This window comes from Chelonia mydas, chromosome 26, assembly GCF_015237465.2.
Source record: "Chelonia mydas isolate rCheMyd1 chromosome 26, rCheMyd1.pri.v2, whole genome shotgun sequence".
Classification (NCBI taxonomy): domain Eukaryota; kingdom Metazoa; phylum Chordata; order Testudines; family Cheloniidae; genus Chelonia; species Chelonia mydas.
In genome coordinates, this window is record NC_057859.1 from 13,540,657 (window position 1) to 13,557,710 (window position 17,054).

At 67.1% G+C, this 17,054-nt stretch overlaps 1 protein-coding gene across 1 annotated transcript in view; it reads left to right on the plus strand.

Moving 5' to 3' along the window:
* The window catches only part of AEBP1 (AE binding protein 1), a 33,976-nt gene extending 17,073 nt beyond the window's left edge, over window positions 1–16,903 (plus strand). Inside the window, exons 4-22 of the mRNA XM_043536335.1 lie at window positions 1,505–1,576; window positions 1,949–2,020; window positions 2,721–2,816; window positions 3,819–3,905; window positions 4,556–4,645; window positions 5,039–5,131; window positions 5,654–5,726; window positions 6,189–6,300; window positions 6,398–6,537; window positions 10,689–10,773; window positions 11,237–11,381; window positions 11,913–12,001; window positions 12,686–12,809; window positions 13,152–13,348; window positions 13,663–13,842; window positions 14,106–14,448; window positions 14,982–15,121; window positions 15,206–15,305; window positions 15,841–16,903. Coding sequence (XP_043392270.1) covers window positions 1,505–1,576; window positions 1,949–2,020; window positions 2,721–2,816; window positions 3,819–3,905; window positions 4,556–4,645; window positions 5,039–5,131; window positions 5,654–5,726; window positions 6,189–6,300; window positions 6,398–6,537; window positions 10,689–10,773; window positions 11,237–11,381; window positions 11,913–12,001; window positions 12,686–12,809; window positions 13,152–13,348; window positions 13,663–13,842; window positions 14,106–14,448; window positions 14,982–15,121; window positions 15,206–15,305; window positions 15,841–16,409 — 2,807 coding nt within the window. The 3' untranslated portion in view covers window positions 16,410–16,903. The remainder of the gene's footprint in view (window positions 1–1,504; window positions 1,577–1,948; window positions 2,021–2,720; window positions 2,817–3,818; window positions 3,906–4,555; window positions 4,646–5,038; window positions 5,132–5,653; window positions 5,727–6,188; window positions 6,301–6,397; window positions 6,538–10,688; window positions 10,774–11,236; window positions 11,382–11,912; window positions 12,002–12,685; window positions 12,810–13,151; window positions 13,349–13,662; window positions 13,843–14,105; window positions 14,449–14,981; window positions 15,122–15,205; window positions 15,306–15,840) is intronic.
* Window positions 16,904–17,054: the final 151 nt, after the last annotated feature.

The window sequence follows — 17,054 nt, forward strand, 5'->3', positions numbered from 1 at the left end:
AAGGGGAGACTACAGCGGGTCCTACTGAAAGGTGAACTGTCAGGCTGGAGGGAGGTTACCAGTGGAATTCCTCAAGGATCGGTTTTGGGACCAATCTTATTTAATCTTTTTATTACTGACCTTGGCACAAAAAGCGGGAGTGTGCTAATAAAGTTTGCGGATGATACAAAGCTGGGAGGTATTGCCAATTCAGAGAAGGACCGGGATATCATACAGGAGGATCTGGATGACCTTGTAAACTGGAGTAATAGTGATAGGATGAAATTTAATAGTGAGAAGTGTAAGGTCATGCATTTAGGGATTAATAACAAGAATTTGAGTTATAAGCTGGGGATGCATCAATTAGAAATAACGGTGGAGGAGAAGGACCTTGGAGTATTGGTTGATCATAGGATGACTTTGAGCCTCCAGTGTGATATGGCTGTGAAAAAAGCTAATGCGGTCTTGGGATGCGTCAGGCGAGGTATTTCCAGTAGAGATAAGGAGGTTTTAGTACCGTTATACAAGGCACTGGTGAGACCTCACCTGGAATACTGTGTGCAGTTCTGGTCTCCCATGTTTAAGAAGGATGAATTCAAACTGGAACAGGTACAGAGAAGGGCTACTAGGATGATCCGAGGAATGGAAAACCTGTCTTATGAAAGGAGACTCAAGGAGCTTGGCTTATTTACCCTAACCAAAAGAAGGTTGAGAGGAGATACGATTGCTCTCTATAAATATATCAGAGGGATAAATACCGGAGAGGGAGAGGAATTATTTAAGCTCAGTACCAATATGGACACAAGAACAAATGGATATAAACTGATCATTGGGAAGTTTAGACTTGAAATTAGATGAAGGTTTCTAACCATCAGAGGAGTGAAGTTTTGGAATAGCCTTCCAAGGGAAGCAGTGGGGGCAAAAGACCTATCTGGCTTTAAGATTAAACTCGATAAGTTTATGGAGGAGATGGTATGATGGGATAACATGATTTTGATAATTAATTGATCTTTAAATATTCATGGTAAATAGGCCCAATGGCCTGTGATGGGATATTAGATGGGGTGGGATCTGAGTTACTACAGAGAATTCTTTCCTGGGTGTCTGGCTGGTGAATCTTGCCCACATGCTCAGGGTTCAGCTGATCGCCATATTTGGGGTCGGGAGGAGATTCGAGGAGGCCCTGGAGGTTTTTCGCCTTCCTCTGTAGCACGGGGCACGGGTCACTTGCTGGAGGATTCTCTGCTCCTTGAAGTCTTTAAACCACGATTTGAGGACTTCAGTAGCTCAGACATAGGTGAGAGGTTTTTCGCAGGAGCGGGTGGGTGCGATTCTGTGGCCTGCGTTGTGCAGGTCGGACTAGACGATCATAATGGTCCCTTCTGACCTAAATATCTATGAATCTATGTGGGCCATGCAGCGAGCGGGCAGCTGGATGCGGGCAGGGCTGGCTGCAGAGGCTCTGGTGCAGCGGGAAGGTGCCCGGCCCAGAGGACCCCTCCCAGCCAACGGGTTTTGTTCCTAGATGAGTTCCATGAGCCCCCGACGGAGCCGTGGGAGCCCGGCAGGGAGGACCGGAGACCGGCGCCCGACTCCGGTGAGTGCTCGTCAGCTGCGTGGGGCCTGCCCCCTGGCCGTGTGCCCCTCAGTTCCTTGTCCTGAAGCCAGAGCCCTTTCCAGGGCGCCCCGCTGCCTCCCCTTGGCCTCGGGGAGCCAGGAGAGTCTCCAGGAGCCCCCAGCCCTGGCACATCCCGTGGGAGCCTGGGGGTGGGGGGGCGGCTCCCCTAGGTCCCACAGTCCTGGTGCAGCCTCCCAGATGGGACTGTAGCAATGACTGCCCTGCCCTCTCCTGCCCGCTGTTTGGCGCCAGCCTGGCACAGCAGAGAGCAGCCCCTGCCGTGTCCTGCCCCAGCCTGGCCCCTTGCCCTCGCGGGCAGCAGCTGCTGACTGTGTCTGTCTCTCCCCGCAGTGATGACGGAAGAGCCCGAGCCGCCCACGCTGGACTATAATGAGCAGATCGAGCGGGAGGATTACGAGGACTGTACGGGGCTGCTGCTGCCTCCCCGCGGCCCCTCCGCCCAGACCCTCGCTCCCCGGCTGGGCCCCGGCCCCCTGGGGACAGCCCTGCCCTAGAGCAAGTGCAACCCAGGGACCCCCCCACACCAAGGAGAAGGGGCCTGCCTGCGACCCCCAATGCTCCCCTGGGACGGGGCAGCCTCACCCCCTAAGCCCCTGACCCCCAGTGCTGCACAGCCCCATCCCCTGTGCCCCGGGCCCCCCAGCACTCCCCTTGGGCTTCAGTGAGGGGCCTGGGCCACGGAACAGCCCCTGCCCAACAGCCGGGGATGGAGCAGAGCCCGGAGCCCCAGCGCTGGCATCCTGTAAGATGGCTCTTAAATACCTGACACCCCACGGGCCAAAGTCCCACGGGGCCTGAGCTCCTGTGCCCGGCGTCAGGGCTGAGCAGGGGCAAAAGGGCCCCTTTGGACCTGGGACAGGGGTCAATGATGCCCACGGAGCCAGGCAGGGAGGATCGGGCCCACAGTCCCTGTGTGGGGAGGACGATGACCAGGGGTGCTTCCTCTTGCCAGCCCTTTCCGCCCACTCTGGACACATCAGCCACTTGTCCCCTCACGCCACGTGAGAGCCCCCTGCCGCATCCCCAGGAGAAACCCCCTGGTTGGAGCCCCCCTCTCCCTCCTGCAGCAGGACAGTGACAAACCCACGTTCCTTCCCCCCAGTCGAATACGTCCGGCGGCAGAAGAAACCCAAGAAACCTCTGAGCAGGAAGACACCCGAGAGGCCGCCGTTGGAGGTGGAGGAGAAGCCAAGTCCAAGTATGTTTCCTACGGCCCCGAGTCTTCCCCAGCCAGGGAGGAAGGGGGCTGGGGAACAGGCAGGGAAGAAAACCCCCTGAGTGAGCCACCCCCGGAAAGGCCTGAGGCTGCATTGGTGCAGAGGCTGTTGTGTTCACCAGCACCAAACCGGAGGGACCAGGGAGCCATCCCCCCTCCCTCCACTTTTTAATAAAAGACACATTAGTGCAGAATTCATGTCCTCTGCAGATTGCTTTTCCCCCGCAGAATAATAGTCTGCTGCGGAGGCGCTGCAATGACACCTTTCGCCCACCAGGGGCTGCTGTGGCACCAGAAGAAAGGGCAGCTGGCTCAGCCAGCCGCAGGGAGGGAGGGGGCACTTTGGCCTTGGGCCCCTCCCCCTTCTACAAAGGTTCCGGTGCCCTGGGCCGTGTGCCCGCTAGTCGGAGAGGTGCCCGCTCCTCGTGCCCAGCCCCCCCCCATGCAAAGAAGCACCTCCCTGCTGCTTGGGTGTCAGGGCCCTTCCCACGGGACCCTCAGGCTCTGCTGCACGGGAAGCCGCAGGGGCGGTGCCCGTGGGGCGACTTGCCCAGGCTCAACGAGACCCTTGGACTCTGCTTCTGCCCCTTAGCCACCCATCTGTGACCCACATAGCCTGGGAGAAGGACCTGCTCAGTGCGGGAGGGGCTGGGGTGCTCCCACACCGTGGTTATTCTGGCCCCCCTGCAAAGTCCCCCAGGGGCCAGTGAAGCAGAGGGGCAATTTAGGGCAGCCCTTAGGTCTGCTCCAGCCACTGTCCCTGAATTCGCCTCAGAGCACCTCATACCCAGGCCTAGCGCCCTATAATGTCACAGACCAATGGGCAGGGTTGGACCGTGATCTGTCCTCTGAACGGCCCCCTGCCTGCCCTGTCGGAGGGTCTTTCCTGGGCTAAGTGCCCCCAGCCCTGGCAGCTCTCCTCCAGGGGGGCCTGGCTGTACCCGCCTCCCTGGGGCTCACGCAGCCTCTCTTCTCCCCCTGCAGAGCCGCCCATGGAGACCCCCACCCTGCCCCCCGAGCGGGACTACGATGAGGAGCTCCCCCTGGCACCACTGCCGGACTATGACGACAGTGAGTGTTGGCTGCCTCAGGACGGGCCCCCGGCCCCCAAAACCCAGCCTCCTCCCCCGCCAGCACTCGGCCCCTGCCCTCCCCCCAGCACCCTGCCTCTCCCCACCCCTGCAGCTCTCTGTCCCCCTCTCCCCTGCTCCGGACCCCACAGCTCTCTGCCCCCTCCCCTCTCCCTGCCCTACACTCAGGTGCCATTGGCCCCCCTCCACAGCCCTGGCCCCCATATGAACCCGCTCCCACCCCCACCATGGCCTGGCCTGCCACCCAGCCAGTGCATGCAGGCCCAGTCAGCATGGCGGGGCTTAGGCCAGCCGGAGGAGATCTGGCCTCCCCAGGAGCTAACAGAGGCTCCAGCCCCTGTTAGAACCAGCAGCCAGGGGGTCCCAGCTGGGGGGGGCCGTGACTCTGGGCAGGGCTGAGGTCCTGCGGGGAGGGATGCCCCGTGCCCACACAGCCCAGCCTGGGTGCACGCCGGCCCAGCCTGGGTGCACGCCAGCCCAGCGCCACGTCCTGTGGCATCCCCGGCAGGGCCGATCCCTGGCGTGTTCTCCCCCACTTCCCGCTGCGTTCGGAGGCAGCGTCCCTGTGTGCGTCCCCCCAGGGTGCTGTCACCCGGCTGGCCCCTCAGTGCGCCCCGCTCTCGCCCACAGTGGAATACGGCCTGCCCCAGCCCAAGAAGTTCCCCAGCAAAAAAGAGGGTGAAGGCGAGATGGAAACGGACGAGGAGCGACTCAAGCCAGGTAAGGAGAGGGCTGCCCACGATGGGGTGGGGCAGGGCACACAGGGGGAGGGTCCAGGCACATGGGGCAGGGCCAGATTCATTGTGGGAGAGTCTGGACACATGGGGCGGGGCCAGGTGAATTGTGGGAGGGGCCAGGGACACAGGGCGGGGCCAGGTGAATTGTGGGTGGGACTAGATATGCTGACCATGCATGCATTCCCCAGTAGAGCAAACCCCTGGCCATGTGGGCTCCCTTCTCCCAGCTGGCCAGTGCTGCTGGCTGCCCCCGGGGATCCCCCGGGACACAGTGTTCAAGCGGCCGGGGCAGAAGGAACCCACCAGCCTGGTCTAACCCTCCCTCCCTCCTCGGCCACACTGACCTTGACCCTGCCCCTCTCCCCTCCTGGAGCAGGGAAGCCCAAGAAAGGCGGCAGCAGCAAGGAGGAGGAGGAGGTGGACACGGAGGATGACAAGTGGGCGGAGGAGAAGACCAAGGAGCGGAAAGGTGAGTGCGGAGCTGCCTCCCCGAACCACGTCTCTCCTGGCTGGGGCCCAGCTCAGGGGCACCGCACCCAGAATCCCGCCCAGCTCCGGGGCACCGTACCCAGAATCCCGCCCAGCTCCGGGGCACCGTACTCAGGACTTTCAGCGGGAGCCAACCTGGAGCACTGTACTCAGGACCCACAGTTGGGCCCGGCCCTGGAGCACTGTGCCCAGGACCCACAGTGGGGCCCGCTCTCCAGCCTGGCCCTGCCTAGGTACTTCCAGGTGCTCTTGCCAGGCTGGCTTGAGTTAGAGAAACGCGCACACAGTTCCCCCCACTCCCACTGCCCTTCCCAGCCCCTTCCCCCTCGGCTGCTCTGGCCCCGCTCCGCTGCCAAGGGGTGCAGGGCAATGGGCCCCTGTCCCACCTCTTCTCCGTGCCCCTTCCTGGCACCCTCAGTGCCTGCCCAGAGCAGGGGGCGCAGCCCCAGCCACGGCATCCTCCCGCTGCCTCTCACTAACCCCCCACCCCAACCACCTGCAGGGAAGCCGAAGAAGCCGGGAGGGAAGAAGTGGGAGACAGATGAGGACGAATGGACGCCCCCGGAGGAGAAAACAAGTGAGTGACCCTGTGCCAGGGGCCCAGCCCGCCAGCCAGGCATGCGGGGGCGGGGGTCAGAGCCACGTGCCCCCTTTGGAGAGAAGGGGCAGGAATGATGAAGGGGCAGGACGCTGAGTGAGGCCGGTTTGCCCAGGGCTGGGAGATGCAGAAACTGGGCACGGCCCCTGGCAGCCAAGCTGCCCGAGCCTCAGCACCTCTGCTGGGTTGGTGCCCACACTGGGCCCAAGGGCCTGAGTGGCACCTGCTGCCCGGCAGGGGCCACGCCAGCTGCAAGGGGCAGAGAGCAGGGAGAGCTCCGCCACCAGCCGCGGGCACAGCAGGGTCGCTCCCGGGCCGGGGGCAGCTGGGTGTGCAGGGGTGGCACTGAGCCGGGGAACCCGGGGGCCGGCAAAGAGCTGGGCTAGCGAGTCCCCCCCCCCCACCCGGGTCACGCGGCCGCTGCCCTCCCTGCCTTGCAGCGTGCCCCCCCCATCGGGATGGAGTCCCACCGCATCGAGGACGACCAGATCCTGGCCTCGTCCATGCTCCGGCACGGCCTGGGCGCCCAGCGCGGGCGGCTCAACATGCAGGTAGGAGCAGCCCCACCCCCAGCCCCGGGGTGCCCCCACCTGCCATTGGCCTCAGGGCAGACCCTGCCCTCTCCCCTCTCCCTCTGCCCCCTCCCAGGCCGGCTCCAACGAGGACGATTTCTTCGACGGCGCCTGGTGCGCCGAGGACGACACCCGGGCTCACTGGATTGAGGTGGACACCAGGAGAACCACGAAATTCACAGGGGTCATCACACAGGGCCGGGACTCCCAGATCCAGTACGTACGGGCCGGGCCCTGGGGGGACTCCCAGATCCAGTAGGTACGGGCCGGGGGGTGTTCCAGATCCAGTACGTATGGGCCGGGCCCTTGGGGGGCTCCCAGATCCAGTACGTACGGGCCGGGCCCTTGGGGGGACTCCCAGATCCAGTAGGTACGGGCCGGGCCCTGGGGGGGCTCCCAGATCCAGTACGTATGGGCTGGGCCCTTGGGGGGGCTCCCAGATCCAGTACGTACGGGCCGGGCTAGGGTTGCCAACTGTCTAATCACACAAACCCAAACACCCTTGCCCCGCCCCCTGCCCTGAGGCCCCGCCCCTTCTCCAAGGCCTCGCCCCACTCACTCCATTTCCCCTCTCTCCATCGCTCGCTCTCCCCTACCCTCACTCACTTTCACCTGGCGGGGGCAGGGGGTTAGGGTGCAGGAGGGGTCGCGGGCTCTGGGCTGGGGCTGAGGGGTTCGGCGTGAGGGAGGGGGCTGAGCCTGGGGCAGGGAGTTTGGGTGCAGAAGGGGTTAGGGGTGCAGGCTCTGGGAGGGAGTTTGGGTGCAGGAGGGGGCTCAGGGCTGGGGTTGGGGTGCGGGAGGGGCGAGGGGTGCGGGCTCTGGGAGGGAGTTTGGGTGCAGGAGGGGGCTCAGGGCTGGGGTTGGGGTGCGGGAGGGGTGAGAGGTGCAGGCTCTGGGAGGGAGTTTGGGTGCAGGAGGGGGCTCAGGGCTGGAGCAGGGTTTGGGGTGCGGGCTCTGGGAGGGAGTTTGGGTGCAGGAGGGGGCTCAGGGCTGAGGTAGGGGGTTGGGGTGGGGGCTCTGGGAGGGAGTTTGGGTGCAGGAGGGGGGCTCAGGGCTGAGGTAGGGGGTTGGGGTGCGGGCTCTGGGAGGGAGTTTGGGTGCAGGAGGGGGGCTCAGGGCTGAGGTAGGGGGTTGGGGTGCGGGCTCTGGGAGGGAGTTTGGGTGCAGGAGGGGGGCTCAGGGCTGAGGTAGGGGGTTGGGGTGCGGGCTCTGGGAGGGAGTTTGGGTGCAGGAGGGGGGCTCAGGGCTGAGGTAGGGGGTTGGGGTGCGGGCTCTGGGAGGGAGTTTGCGTGCAGGAGGGGGCTCAGGGCTGGGGTCGGGGTGCAGAAGGGGTTGGGGTGCGGGCTCTGGGAGGGAGTTTGGGCTCAAGAGGGGGCTCAGGGCTGGGGTAGGGGGCGCGGGAGGGGGTGTGGGCTCTGGGAGGGAGTTTGGGTGCAGGAGGGGGGCTCAGGGCTGGAGCGGGGGTTGGGGTGCGGGCTCTGGGAGGGAGTTTGGGTGCAGGAGGGGGCTCAGGGCTGGGGTCGGGGTGCAGAAGGGGTGAGGGGTGCAGGCTCTGGGAGGGAGTTTGGGCGCAGAAGGGGGCTCAGGGCTGGGGTCGGGGTGCAGAAGGGGTTGGGGTGTGGGCTCTGGGTGGGAGTTTGGGCACAGGAGGGGGCTCAGGGCTGGGGTCGGGGTGCAGAAGGGGTTGGGGTGCGGGCTCTGGGTGGGAGTTTGGGCACAGGAGGGGGCTCAGGGCTGGGGTTGGGGTGCAGGAGGGGTGAGAGGTGCAGGCTCTGGGAGGGAGTTTGGGCACAGGAGGGGGGCTCAGGGCTGAGGTAGGGGGTTGGGGTGCGGGCTCTGGGAGGGAGTTTGGGCACAGGAGGGGGGCTCAGGGCTGAGGTAGGGGGTTGGGGTGCGGGAGGGGCGAGGGGTGCGGGCGCTGGGAGGGAGTTTGGGCACAGGAGGGGGCTCAGGGCTGGGGTTGGGGTGCGGGAGGGGTGAGAGGTGCAGGCTCTGGGAGGGAGTTTGGGCGCAGGAGGGGGGCTCAGGGCTGAGGTAGGGGGTTGGGGTGTGGGCTCTGGGTGGGAGTTTGGGCACAGGAGGGGGCTCAGGGCTGGGGTCGGGGTGCAGAAGGGGTTGGGGTGCGGGCTCTGGGTGGGAGTTTGGGCACAGGAGGGGGCTCAGGGCTGGGGTTGGGGTGCGGGAGGGGTGAGAGGTGCAGGCTCTGGGAGGGAGTTTGGGCACAGGAGGGGGGCTCAGGGCTGAGGTAGGGGGTTGGGGTGCGGGCTCTGGGAGGGAGTTTGGGCACAGGAGGGGGGCTCAGGGCTGAGGTAGGGGGTTGGGGTGTGGGCTCTGGGTGGGAGTTTGGGCACAGGAGGGGGCTCAGGGCTGGGGTCGGGGTGCAGAAGGGGTTGGGGTGTGGGCTCTGGGTGGGAGTTTGGGTGCAGGAGGGGGCTCAGGGCTGGGGTTGGGGTGCGGGAGGGGTGAGAGGTGCAGGCTCTGGGAGGGAGTTTGGGCACAGGAGGGGGGCTCAGGGCTGAGGTAGGGGGTTGGGGTGCGGGCTCTGGGAGGGAGTTTGGGTGCGGGAGGGGGGCTCAGGGCTGAGGTAGGGGGTTGGGGTGCGGGCTCTGGGAGGGAGTTTGGGTGCAGGAGGGGGCTCAGGGCTGAGGTAGGGGGTTGGGGTGTGGGCTCTGGGAGGGAGTTTGCGTGCAGGAGGGGGCTCAGGGCTGGGGTCGGGGTGCGGGAGGGGTGAGAGGTGCGGGCTCTGGGTGGGAGTTTGGGCACAGGAGGGGGCTCAGGGCTGGGGTTGGGGTGCGGGAGGGGTGAGAGGTGCAGGCTCTGGGAGGGAGTTTGGGTGCAGGAGGGGGCTCAGGGCTGAGGTAGGGGGTTGGGGTGCGGGCTCTGGGAGGGAGTTTGGGCACAGGAGGGGGCTCAGGGCTGGGGTTGGGGTGCGGGAGGGGTGAGAGGTGCAGGCTCTGGGAGGGAGTTTGGGTGCAGGAGGGGGGCTCAGGGCTGAGGTAGGGGGTTGGGGTGCGGGCTCTGGGAGGGAGTTTGGGCACAGGAGGGGGGCTCAGGGCTGGGGTAGGGGGTTGGGGTGCGGGCTCTGGGAGGGAGTTTGGGTGCAGGAGGGGGCTCAGGGCTGGGGTTGGGGTGCGGGAGGGGTGAGAGGTGCAGGCTCTGGGAGGGAGTTTGGGCACAGGAGGGGGCTCAGGGCTGAGGTAGGGGGTTGGGGTGCGGGCTCTGGGAGGGAGTTTGGGCACAGGAGGGGGCTCAGGGCTGAGGTAGGGGTTGGGGTGCGGGCTCTGGGAGGGAGTTTGGGCACAGGAGGGGGGCTCAGGGCTGAGGTAGGGGGTTGGGGTGTGGGCTCTGGGAGGGAGTTTGGGTGCAGGAGGGGGCTCAGGGCTGAGGTAGGGGGTTGGGGTGCGGGCTCTGGGAGGGAGTTTGGGTGCAGGAGGGGGCTCAGGGCTGAGGTAGGGGGTTGGGGTGCGGGCTCTGGGAGGGAGTTTGGGCACAGGAGGGGGGCTCAGGGCTGAGGTAGGGGGTTGGGGTGCGGGCTCTGGGAGGGAGTTTGGGCACAGGAGGGGGGCTCAGGGCTGAGGTAGGGGGTTGGGGTGCGGGCTCTGGGAGGGAGTTTGGGTGCAGGAGGGGGCTCAGGGCTGGGGTCGGGGTGCAGAAGGGGTTGGGGTGCGGGCTCTGGGAGGGAGTTTGGGCACAGGAGGGGGGCTCAGGGCTGAGGTAGGGGGTTGGGGTGTGGGCTCTGGGAGGGAGTTTGGGCACAGGAGGGGGCTCAGGGCTGGGGTAGGGGGTTGGGGTGCGGGCTCTGGGAGGGAGTTTGCGTGCAGGAGGGGGCTCAGGGCTGGGGTCGGGGTGCAGAAGGGGTTGGGGTGCGGGCTCTGGGAGGGAGTTTGGGCACAGGAGGGGGGCTCAGGGCTGAGGTAGGGGGTTGGGGTGCGGGCTCTGGGAGGGAGTTTGGGTGCAGGAGGGGGCTCAGGGCTGGAGCAGGGGTTGGGGTGCAGGCTCTGGGAGGGAGTTTGGGTGCAGGAGGGGGGCTCAGGGCTGAGGTAGGGGGTTGGGGTGCGGGCTCTGGGAGGGAGTTTGGGTGCAGGAGGGGGCTCAGGGCTGGGGTAGGGGGCGCGGGAGGGGCGAGGGGTGCGGGCGCTGGGAGGGAGTTTGGGCTCAAGAGGGGGCTCAGGGCTGGGGTAGGGGGCGCGGGAGGGGGCGCGGGCTCTGACGCTGCGATTCCGCCCTGCCTCCTGCTGCCTGGCTGTGTCCTGAGGCCAAGATCCCTGCCTTGCCCCCGCCCTGCTCAGAGACTCCCTGCCCCGGCGGTGGCTGCCCCCAGCTGCCCCGGGGTGCTGAGTCCCCCCCCCTCGCTCTTGTCTCCCCAGCGATGATTTTGTCACCGCCTTCTACGTGGGCTTCAGCAACGACAGCCAGAACTGGGTGATGTACTCCAACGGCTACGAGGAGATGGTACGGACCCCTGCCCCCCCCCCGCCGGGGGCTCCTGTCTGCCCCCGCAGCCCTGCCCCCACCCCGCCCAGGCGGCCTCCACCATGTCTGGGGCACAGTGGCTGTAACTCCGGCATGGGTCTGGGGCTCGGGATTGTGGGGCACTGGCAGAGCTGGGGGGAACCCAGGCTTGGGGATTGGGATTGAGGGGCACTGGCAGGGCTAGGGGGAGAATCCCAGGCCTGGGGGTCAGGATTGTGGGGCACTGGCAGAGCTGGGGGGAGCCCAGGCCTGGGGGTTGGGATTGAGGGGCACTGGCAGGGCTAGGGGGAGAATCCCAGGCCTGGGGCTGTGGGTCGGGATTGTGGGGCACTGGCAGAGCATGGGGGGGCGGGGTTGCCCGGCACCCGCCTCCTTTGCCTGACCGCAGGGGCCGTGTGTCTGGTGCCACCCCTGACGCTGCCTATGGGGCCTCTCCCTGCAGCTCTTCCACGGCAACGTGGACAAGGACACGCCGGTGCTGACCGAGTTCCCGGAGCCCGTGGTCGCGCGCTTCATCCGGGTGTACCCGCAGATCTGGAACGGGAGCCTGTGCATGCGGCTGGAGGTGCTGGGCTGCCCCCTCTCCAGTAAGAGCCGGCCACGGGCGGGAGGCGGCTCTGGGGAGCTGCGTGGGGCCTGGGCGCTGGGGCAGGAGGGACCCGATGGCGGGGGCAGAACAGACCTGAGAGCCCTGCATGGCCAGGCTGCTGCTGGGGGGCTCTAGGTCCTGCAGCCCCCAGCTCAACCCCCCACCCCCTGGTTGCAGGGACTCTGGGGACCCGGACCAGCACTAGGAGGGTCCTGCCCAGGAGGGAGCCCTGCCCTGGCTGAGCCCACCTGGACAGGGGGCTGGTCCCACACCAGAGCCCTTGGCAATGCCAGCGTGCTGAGCTCTCCAGCTGGCTGGGGCAGCTTGCTGCGAGGGGCTCTCCACCGCACCACCTGCCCGAGAGCCTCCGTCACAGCACGGCCCCTCCCGGGCGCCAGGGTCCCCGCCTCGTGGCCCGTGCAGCGCTGAGCCCCCTCTGCCCCCAGCCCGCGCCGAGCCCCTCGCTCCCAGGCTCTGGGCGGGCGGGTCACGGCTGCGGGTCTGACCAGCGGCTCTGCCCCTTCCCCAGCCGTCAGCAGCTATTACAGCCAGCAGAACGAGGTGACGTCCACCGACAACCTGGACTTCCGCCACCACAGCTACAAGGACATGAGGCAGGTGCGTGTGCGACCCCCCCGGGGACGGGGGCGCGGGTTCACCCCCCGGCGCGGCATTCCCAGCCATTCCATGCGCACTGCACTGGCTCGGAGTCTCTGCCCGCTGCTGGTCCCGCAGCACAGCACCCAGCTCCTGGGGTGTTTCCAGGGAACCCCCTACCCCCTCTGGGGGGGTTAGTGCTGCCCTGGCCTCCTGCCGCATTAGGCCCTGGCCCCTTGGCCAGGGCAAGTGCCCCCTCTCTGCAGCATTTCCCAGTGCTACAGCCGGCCCCGTGTCCCCGGCATCTCGGCCCCTCCCGGCAGAGTCATTGCCAGGGACTGGCCCCCCCCCCGGCGTTCGGCTGACAGCGGGGATCGACCCTGGCTCCTCTCCCGCCCCAGCTCTGCTCAAAGCCAGCAGCCGGGGGCCAGAGCTGCCTGGCGCCAGCCTGGGTGACATCAGCTGATTCCACGAGCCTCTTGGGGCGCCCGCTGCCAGTCCCGCTGGGCGTCCGAACAGCAGCGGCTCCCCGGCCTTTATTCCCCTCCTGGGAGGGCAATTCAGCCCCCCCCCCCGCGCCCCCTTGCCTTGTTGGCAGCATGGACTCCCCACCAAGGGCCCCTCCGTCCCCTCCCTGGAGCCACCCGGGGTTGGCAGGCGGGGCGGGCAGGCCTGGCCCCTCTAATGCCTCCCTGCTCCCTGCAGCTCATGAAGGTGGTGAACGAAGAGTGCCCCAGCATCACGCGCATCTACAACATCGGCAAGAGTTCCCGCGGCCTGAAGATCTACGCCATGGAGATCTCGGACAAGCCGGGGGAGCATGAGCGGGGTGAGGCGGGGCCTGGGCTGGGGTTGGCCCGCCGGGGCATGGGCAACGGGGCAGGCGGACCCCTCCTACGTTAGCCACCGCCAGCCCGGGGATTTCCATGCAGCAAAGCACCAGGCCAGCGAGGGGCCAGGAGCTGGTGGCACCAGGCTCCTGGGCATCTTGCCCTGCCAGCCCCCAGCGTGCCCCCCCCACAGGGATCGGAGGGCGTCTCTCCCTGCGCGGGGCGGAGCGACGCGGCGTCTGTCCGGCCTGTGGCTCCCCTGGACCTGGTGCGCTGGGCCCGGATCTGCGGGCACCCGGGGCTGGCGGGCATCGCCCTGACCCCGCGCCCTCTCCCCGCAGGGGAGCCCGAGTTCCGCTACACGGCCGGGCTGCACGGCAACGAGGTGCTAGGCCGCGAGCTGCTCTTGCTGCTGATGCAGTTCCTGTGCAAGGAGTACCAGGACGGGAACCCGCGTGTGCGCAGCCTGGTGACCGAGACCCGCATCCACCTCGTGCCCTCCCTCAACCCCGACGGCTACGAGATCGCCAGCCAGGCGGTGAGAGACCCCCCGTGGCATGACCCAGTTAGCAGGGACCTCAGGGACCTGGCGGTGTGCCTTGGGGCAATGCAGTGGGGTGGCTGGGTGCTGGGCATGGGGGCGGACCCTGCTGGGGGCTGGGCATTGGGGGCAGAAAGCGGGGGGAGGGGTGATCCGGCATGGGGGAGGGTCCTGCTGATGCCGTGCGGGAATGGGGTAGGGGAAGCCGTGCTCAGCCCTTGGGGCATGGCAGTGTGTGTGGGGGGGGTGGGGCTGGTGCCAGCTGCTGGGGCGGGGGCGTGCTGCTGAGCGGGTCGTGCCCCTCCCCGCAGGGCTCGGAGCTGGGCAACTGGGCGCTAGGCCACTGGAATGAGGAAGGCTACGACATCTTCGAGAACTTCCCGGACCTGGCCAGCGTGCTGTGGGCGGCCGAGGAGCGGAAGTGGGTCCCACACCGGGTCCCCAACCACCACATCCCCATCCCCGAGCACTACCTGGCTGAGGATGCCCACGTGAGTGCCTGTGGGGGCCCTGGCTCCCAGGAGGGTGGGGCGGCTGGGAACCCTGCCCGCAGGGCTAGGGGGAAAGGCGATGGCAGGGAGCGCCGTGATGGCATTTACGGGGAAACTAGTGGCCAGGGTGCCAGCCAATGTCCGGCCGTCTCATGGGGTGGGGATTAGCCACGGGGAGCAGGCAGGCGTGGCTGCTGGGCAGAGTGGGCTCTGCCAGGGGCAGGAGGTGCCCACATGCCCTGGCTCTGTGCCCCCCCCCACAGGTGGCCGTGGAGGTGCGTGCCATCCTCGCCTGGATGGAGAAGACCCCCTTCGTGCTGGGAGCCAACTTCCACGGGGGGGAGAAGCTGGTGTCGTACCCCTACGACATGGCGCGGCCGCCCCCCGAGGGAGAGGGGGCGGCAGCACGCACGCTGGACGACTACGAGGACGAGAACCTGGAGGCGCAGGAGACCCCCGACCACGCCATCTTCCGCTGGCTGGCCATCTCCTACGCCTCGGCTCACCTCAGCATGACCGAGACCTTCCGCGGGGGCTGCCACACCCAGGACATGACCAACGGCATGGGCATCGTCAGCGGCGCCAAGTGGCACCCCCGAGTCGGGAGTGAGTGGGGGGGGTGTGTGTGTCGGGGGGGTAATGCCGCAGCAAACACCTGCCTGTCAGAGGTGCCGGGGCGGGGGGGACTAGGACAGACAGGGCTCCCTTTGGGAAGGGTGCCAACATCACCCTCAGCCGGGCACACCCCCCCCAGCCTCCATTGTGCTGGCCCCTCAGCTGGGTGCCCCCCACCCCACAGGCCACTCTAGCCTCACCCCCTCCAGAGCTTTGTCCGCAATGCCCCCCCGCCCCGGAACTCTCTGGGGGTCCAGCCCCACCAGTGCTGGCAGGCGGGGATCGCTGAGCTGGTCTTTCTCACCGCCGTTCCCACCGCTCTGGCCTGCTTCACCCAGGCCAGGCGCTCCCTCGGCTCAAGGGGGCACGCCCCAGAGGCTGGCATCACTGCGGCCATGCTGCCCACCCCAGGGCCCCTGCCAGCCCCTCAGGAGGGGAACGATCCCCCCCACCCGCGGCACAGGAGGGCTCCAGCCCTTCCCCGGCCCGTGCTGACAGCCCGTCCCCCCTTCTCTGCCGGCCAGGCCTGAACGACTTCAGCTACCTGCACACCAACTGCCTGGAGCTCTCCGTGTACCTGGGCTGCGACAAGTTCCCCCACGCCGGCGAGCTGCAGCAGGAGTGGGAGAACAACAAGGAGTCGCTGCTCACCTTCATGGAGCAGGTGGGCCGGGGGGGCCGAAGCGGGGGGCCCTGAGGGGGGGTGGGCCCTGCAGCAGCCCTGGGCTAACAGCCTTTCCCCCGGCAGGTACATCGGGGCATTAAGGGGGTGGTGACGGACCAGCAGGGGGACCCCATTGCCAACGCCACCATCGTCGTGGGAGGAATCAACCACAACATGAAAACAGGTACGGCCACGTCCCCCGCTCCCCGCGGAGGGTCCCTGGGTGCCCCGACCTCTCCCCCAGCCACAACAAGTGCTGTTCCCTCCCCCCCAGGCACCCAGCCTCCCCACCCCCACAGTGAGCCCCCAGGCACCCTGCAGTGAGCCCCCAGGTGCCCCTAACCTCCCCACCCCTACGCTGGGTGCTGTTGCCTCCCCCCTGGGCACCCAGCCTGCAATGGTGCTGTTCTCCCCCTCCCCCAAAGGGCACCCAGCCTGTGCCCTGACCCCATAGCACACACCCGGCAGGGATCCTGCAGCAGCCGTAAGTGTCCCCGAGCTGGCCAGCCCCCCTCCAGCAGCCAAGGCTGGAGGTGCCTGGCTCTCAGTGGCAGGGGGGCCCTGACCCATGGGCACACCTCTGAAAGGGCCCGGGGCAAGCAGGGGGGGGTCCAGGCTAAGCCTCTTTCCAGAAGGGTGCTGACAACCCTGTGAGGTGCTGGGCAAACCCCCCCTGCCCCACGCGCTCCGCTCACCCCCCTCCCCTCATGCCCTCGCAGCCAGCGGCGGGGATTACTGGCGCATCCTGAACCCGGGCGAGTACCGCGTGGTGGCCAGGGCCGAGGGCTACAACCCCAGCGTCAAAACCTGCAACGTCCTGTACGACATCGGCGCCACGCAGTGCAACTTCATCCTCTCGCGCTCCAACTGGAAACGCATCCGGGAGATCATGGCCATGAACGGGAACCGGCCCATCCGGCGCATCCCGCCCGGCCGGCCCCTGACGCCCCGTGAGCGCATGCGGATGCGCCACCGGATGCGCCAGCGGATGCGGCTCCGCCAACAGATGCGCCAGCGCATGCTGAATGCCGCCACCACCCCCGGCGCCCCCCCCACCACGGCCCCCCCCACCTCCCTCCCCTTCGCCTTCAGCAGCACCACCTTTGCGCCCTGGAGCCAGCCGCCGCCCACCGCCGCCACCTGGGAGACCGAGACCTACACCGAGCTGGAGACGGTGACGGAGACGGAGACGGAGCTGGAGACGGAGGCCAGGGCCTGGGAGGTGGGCACAGGGACCCTGCAGCCCCTGACCACGGGGGAGACCTACACCGTGAACTTTGGCGATTAGGAGGCACTCCGGTCGCTGCTGCCTAAGGCCCAACCCAGATGCTAGCGCCCGGCGGCCAGCTCTCTGCCCGCGGCCAGCCGCCCTTTCTGCAGCTGCAGGCACCGTCATCGGCTTCTAGAGACCCGCGGTCCGGGCAGCCGGCTGTCGCCCCAGCACTCACCCCCACCGGCCTCCTGCTTCCATGCCAGGCTCACCATGCTGCTTTCTAGGAGTCCAGGGATACATAGCTGCCCGCAAGGGGCTGGGCATGGGGATGCTTGACCCTCCTGGGCAGGAAACGACGAGATCCCCTTGAGACCGGGCAGCCCCAGCAGCTGGCCAGGCTCAGGGAGGGTTGGTGTGGGACCCACCCTGTACCTCTGCACTGCCCAGCAGGGGGAGCTGGGACCCTCTCCAGGGCAGGGCCCAGGAGGCAGGGGCAATACAGCCCCACGGGCAGCTGGGTTCCTCCACGCGGTTCCTGTTACACGAATAAATCCAGCTACGTTGGTAAAGGTGCCAGCTTTGTCTTCTCTTGCCTTGCAGGGGGCGGCTTGGGGCCAAGGGGATGCCCTGCATCAGGGAAGGAGGAGGATGGCTTGGCTGAGCCACGGGGAGAGAGCTGAGTGTGCCCACAGCAAGAGCCCCAGCGGTGAGGCTGCAGAC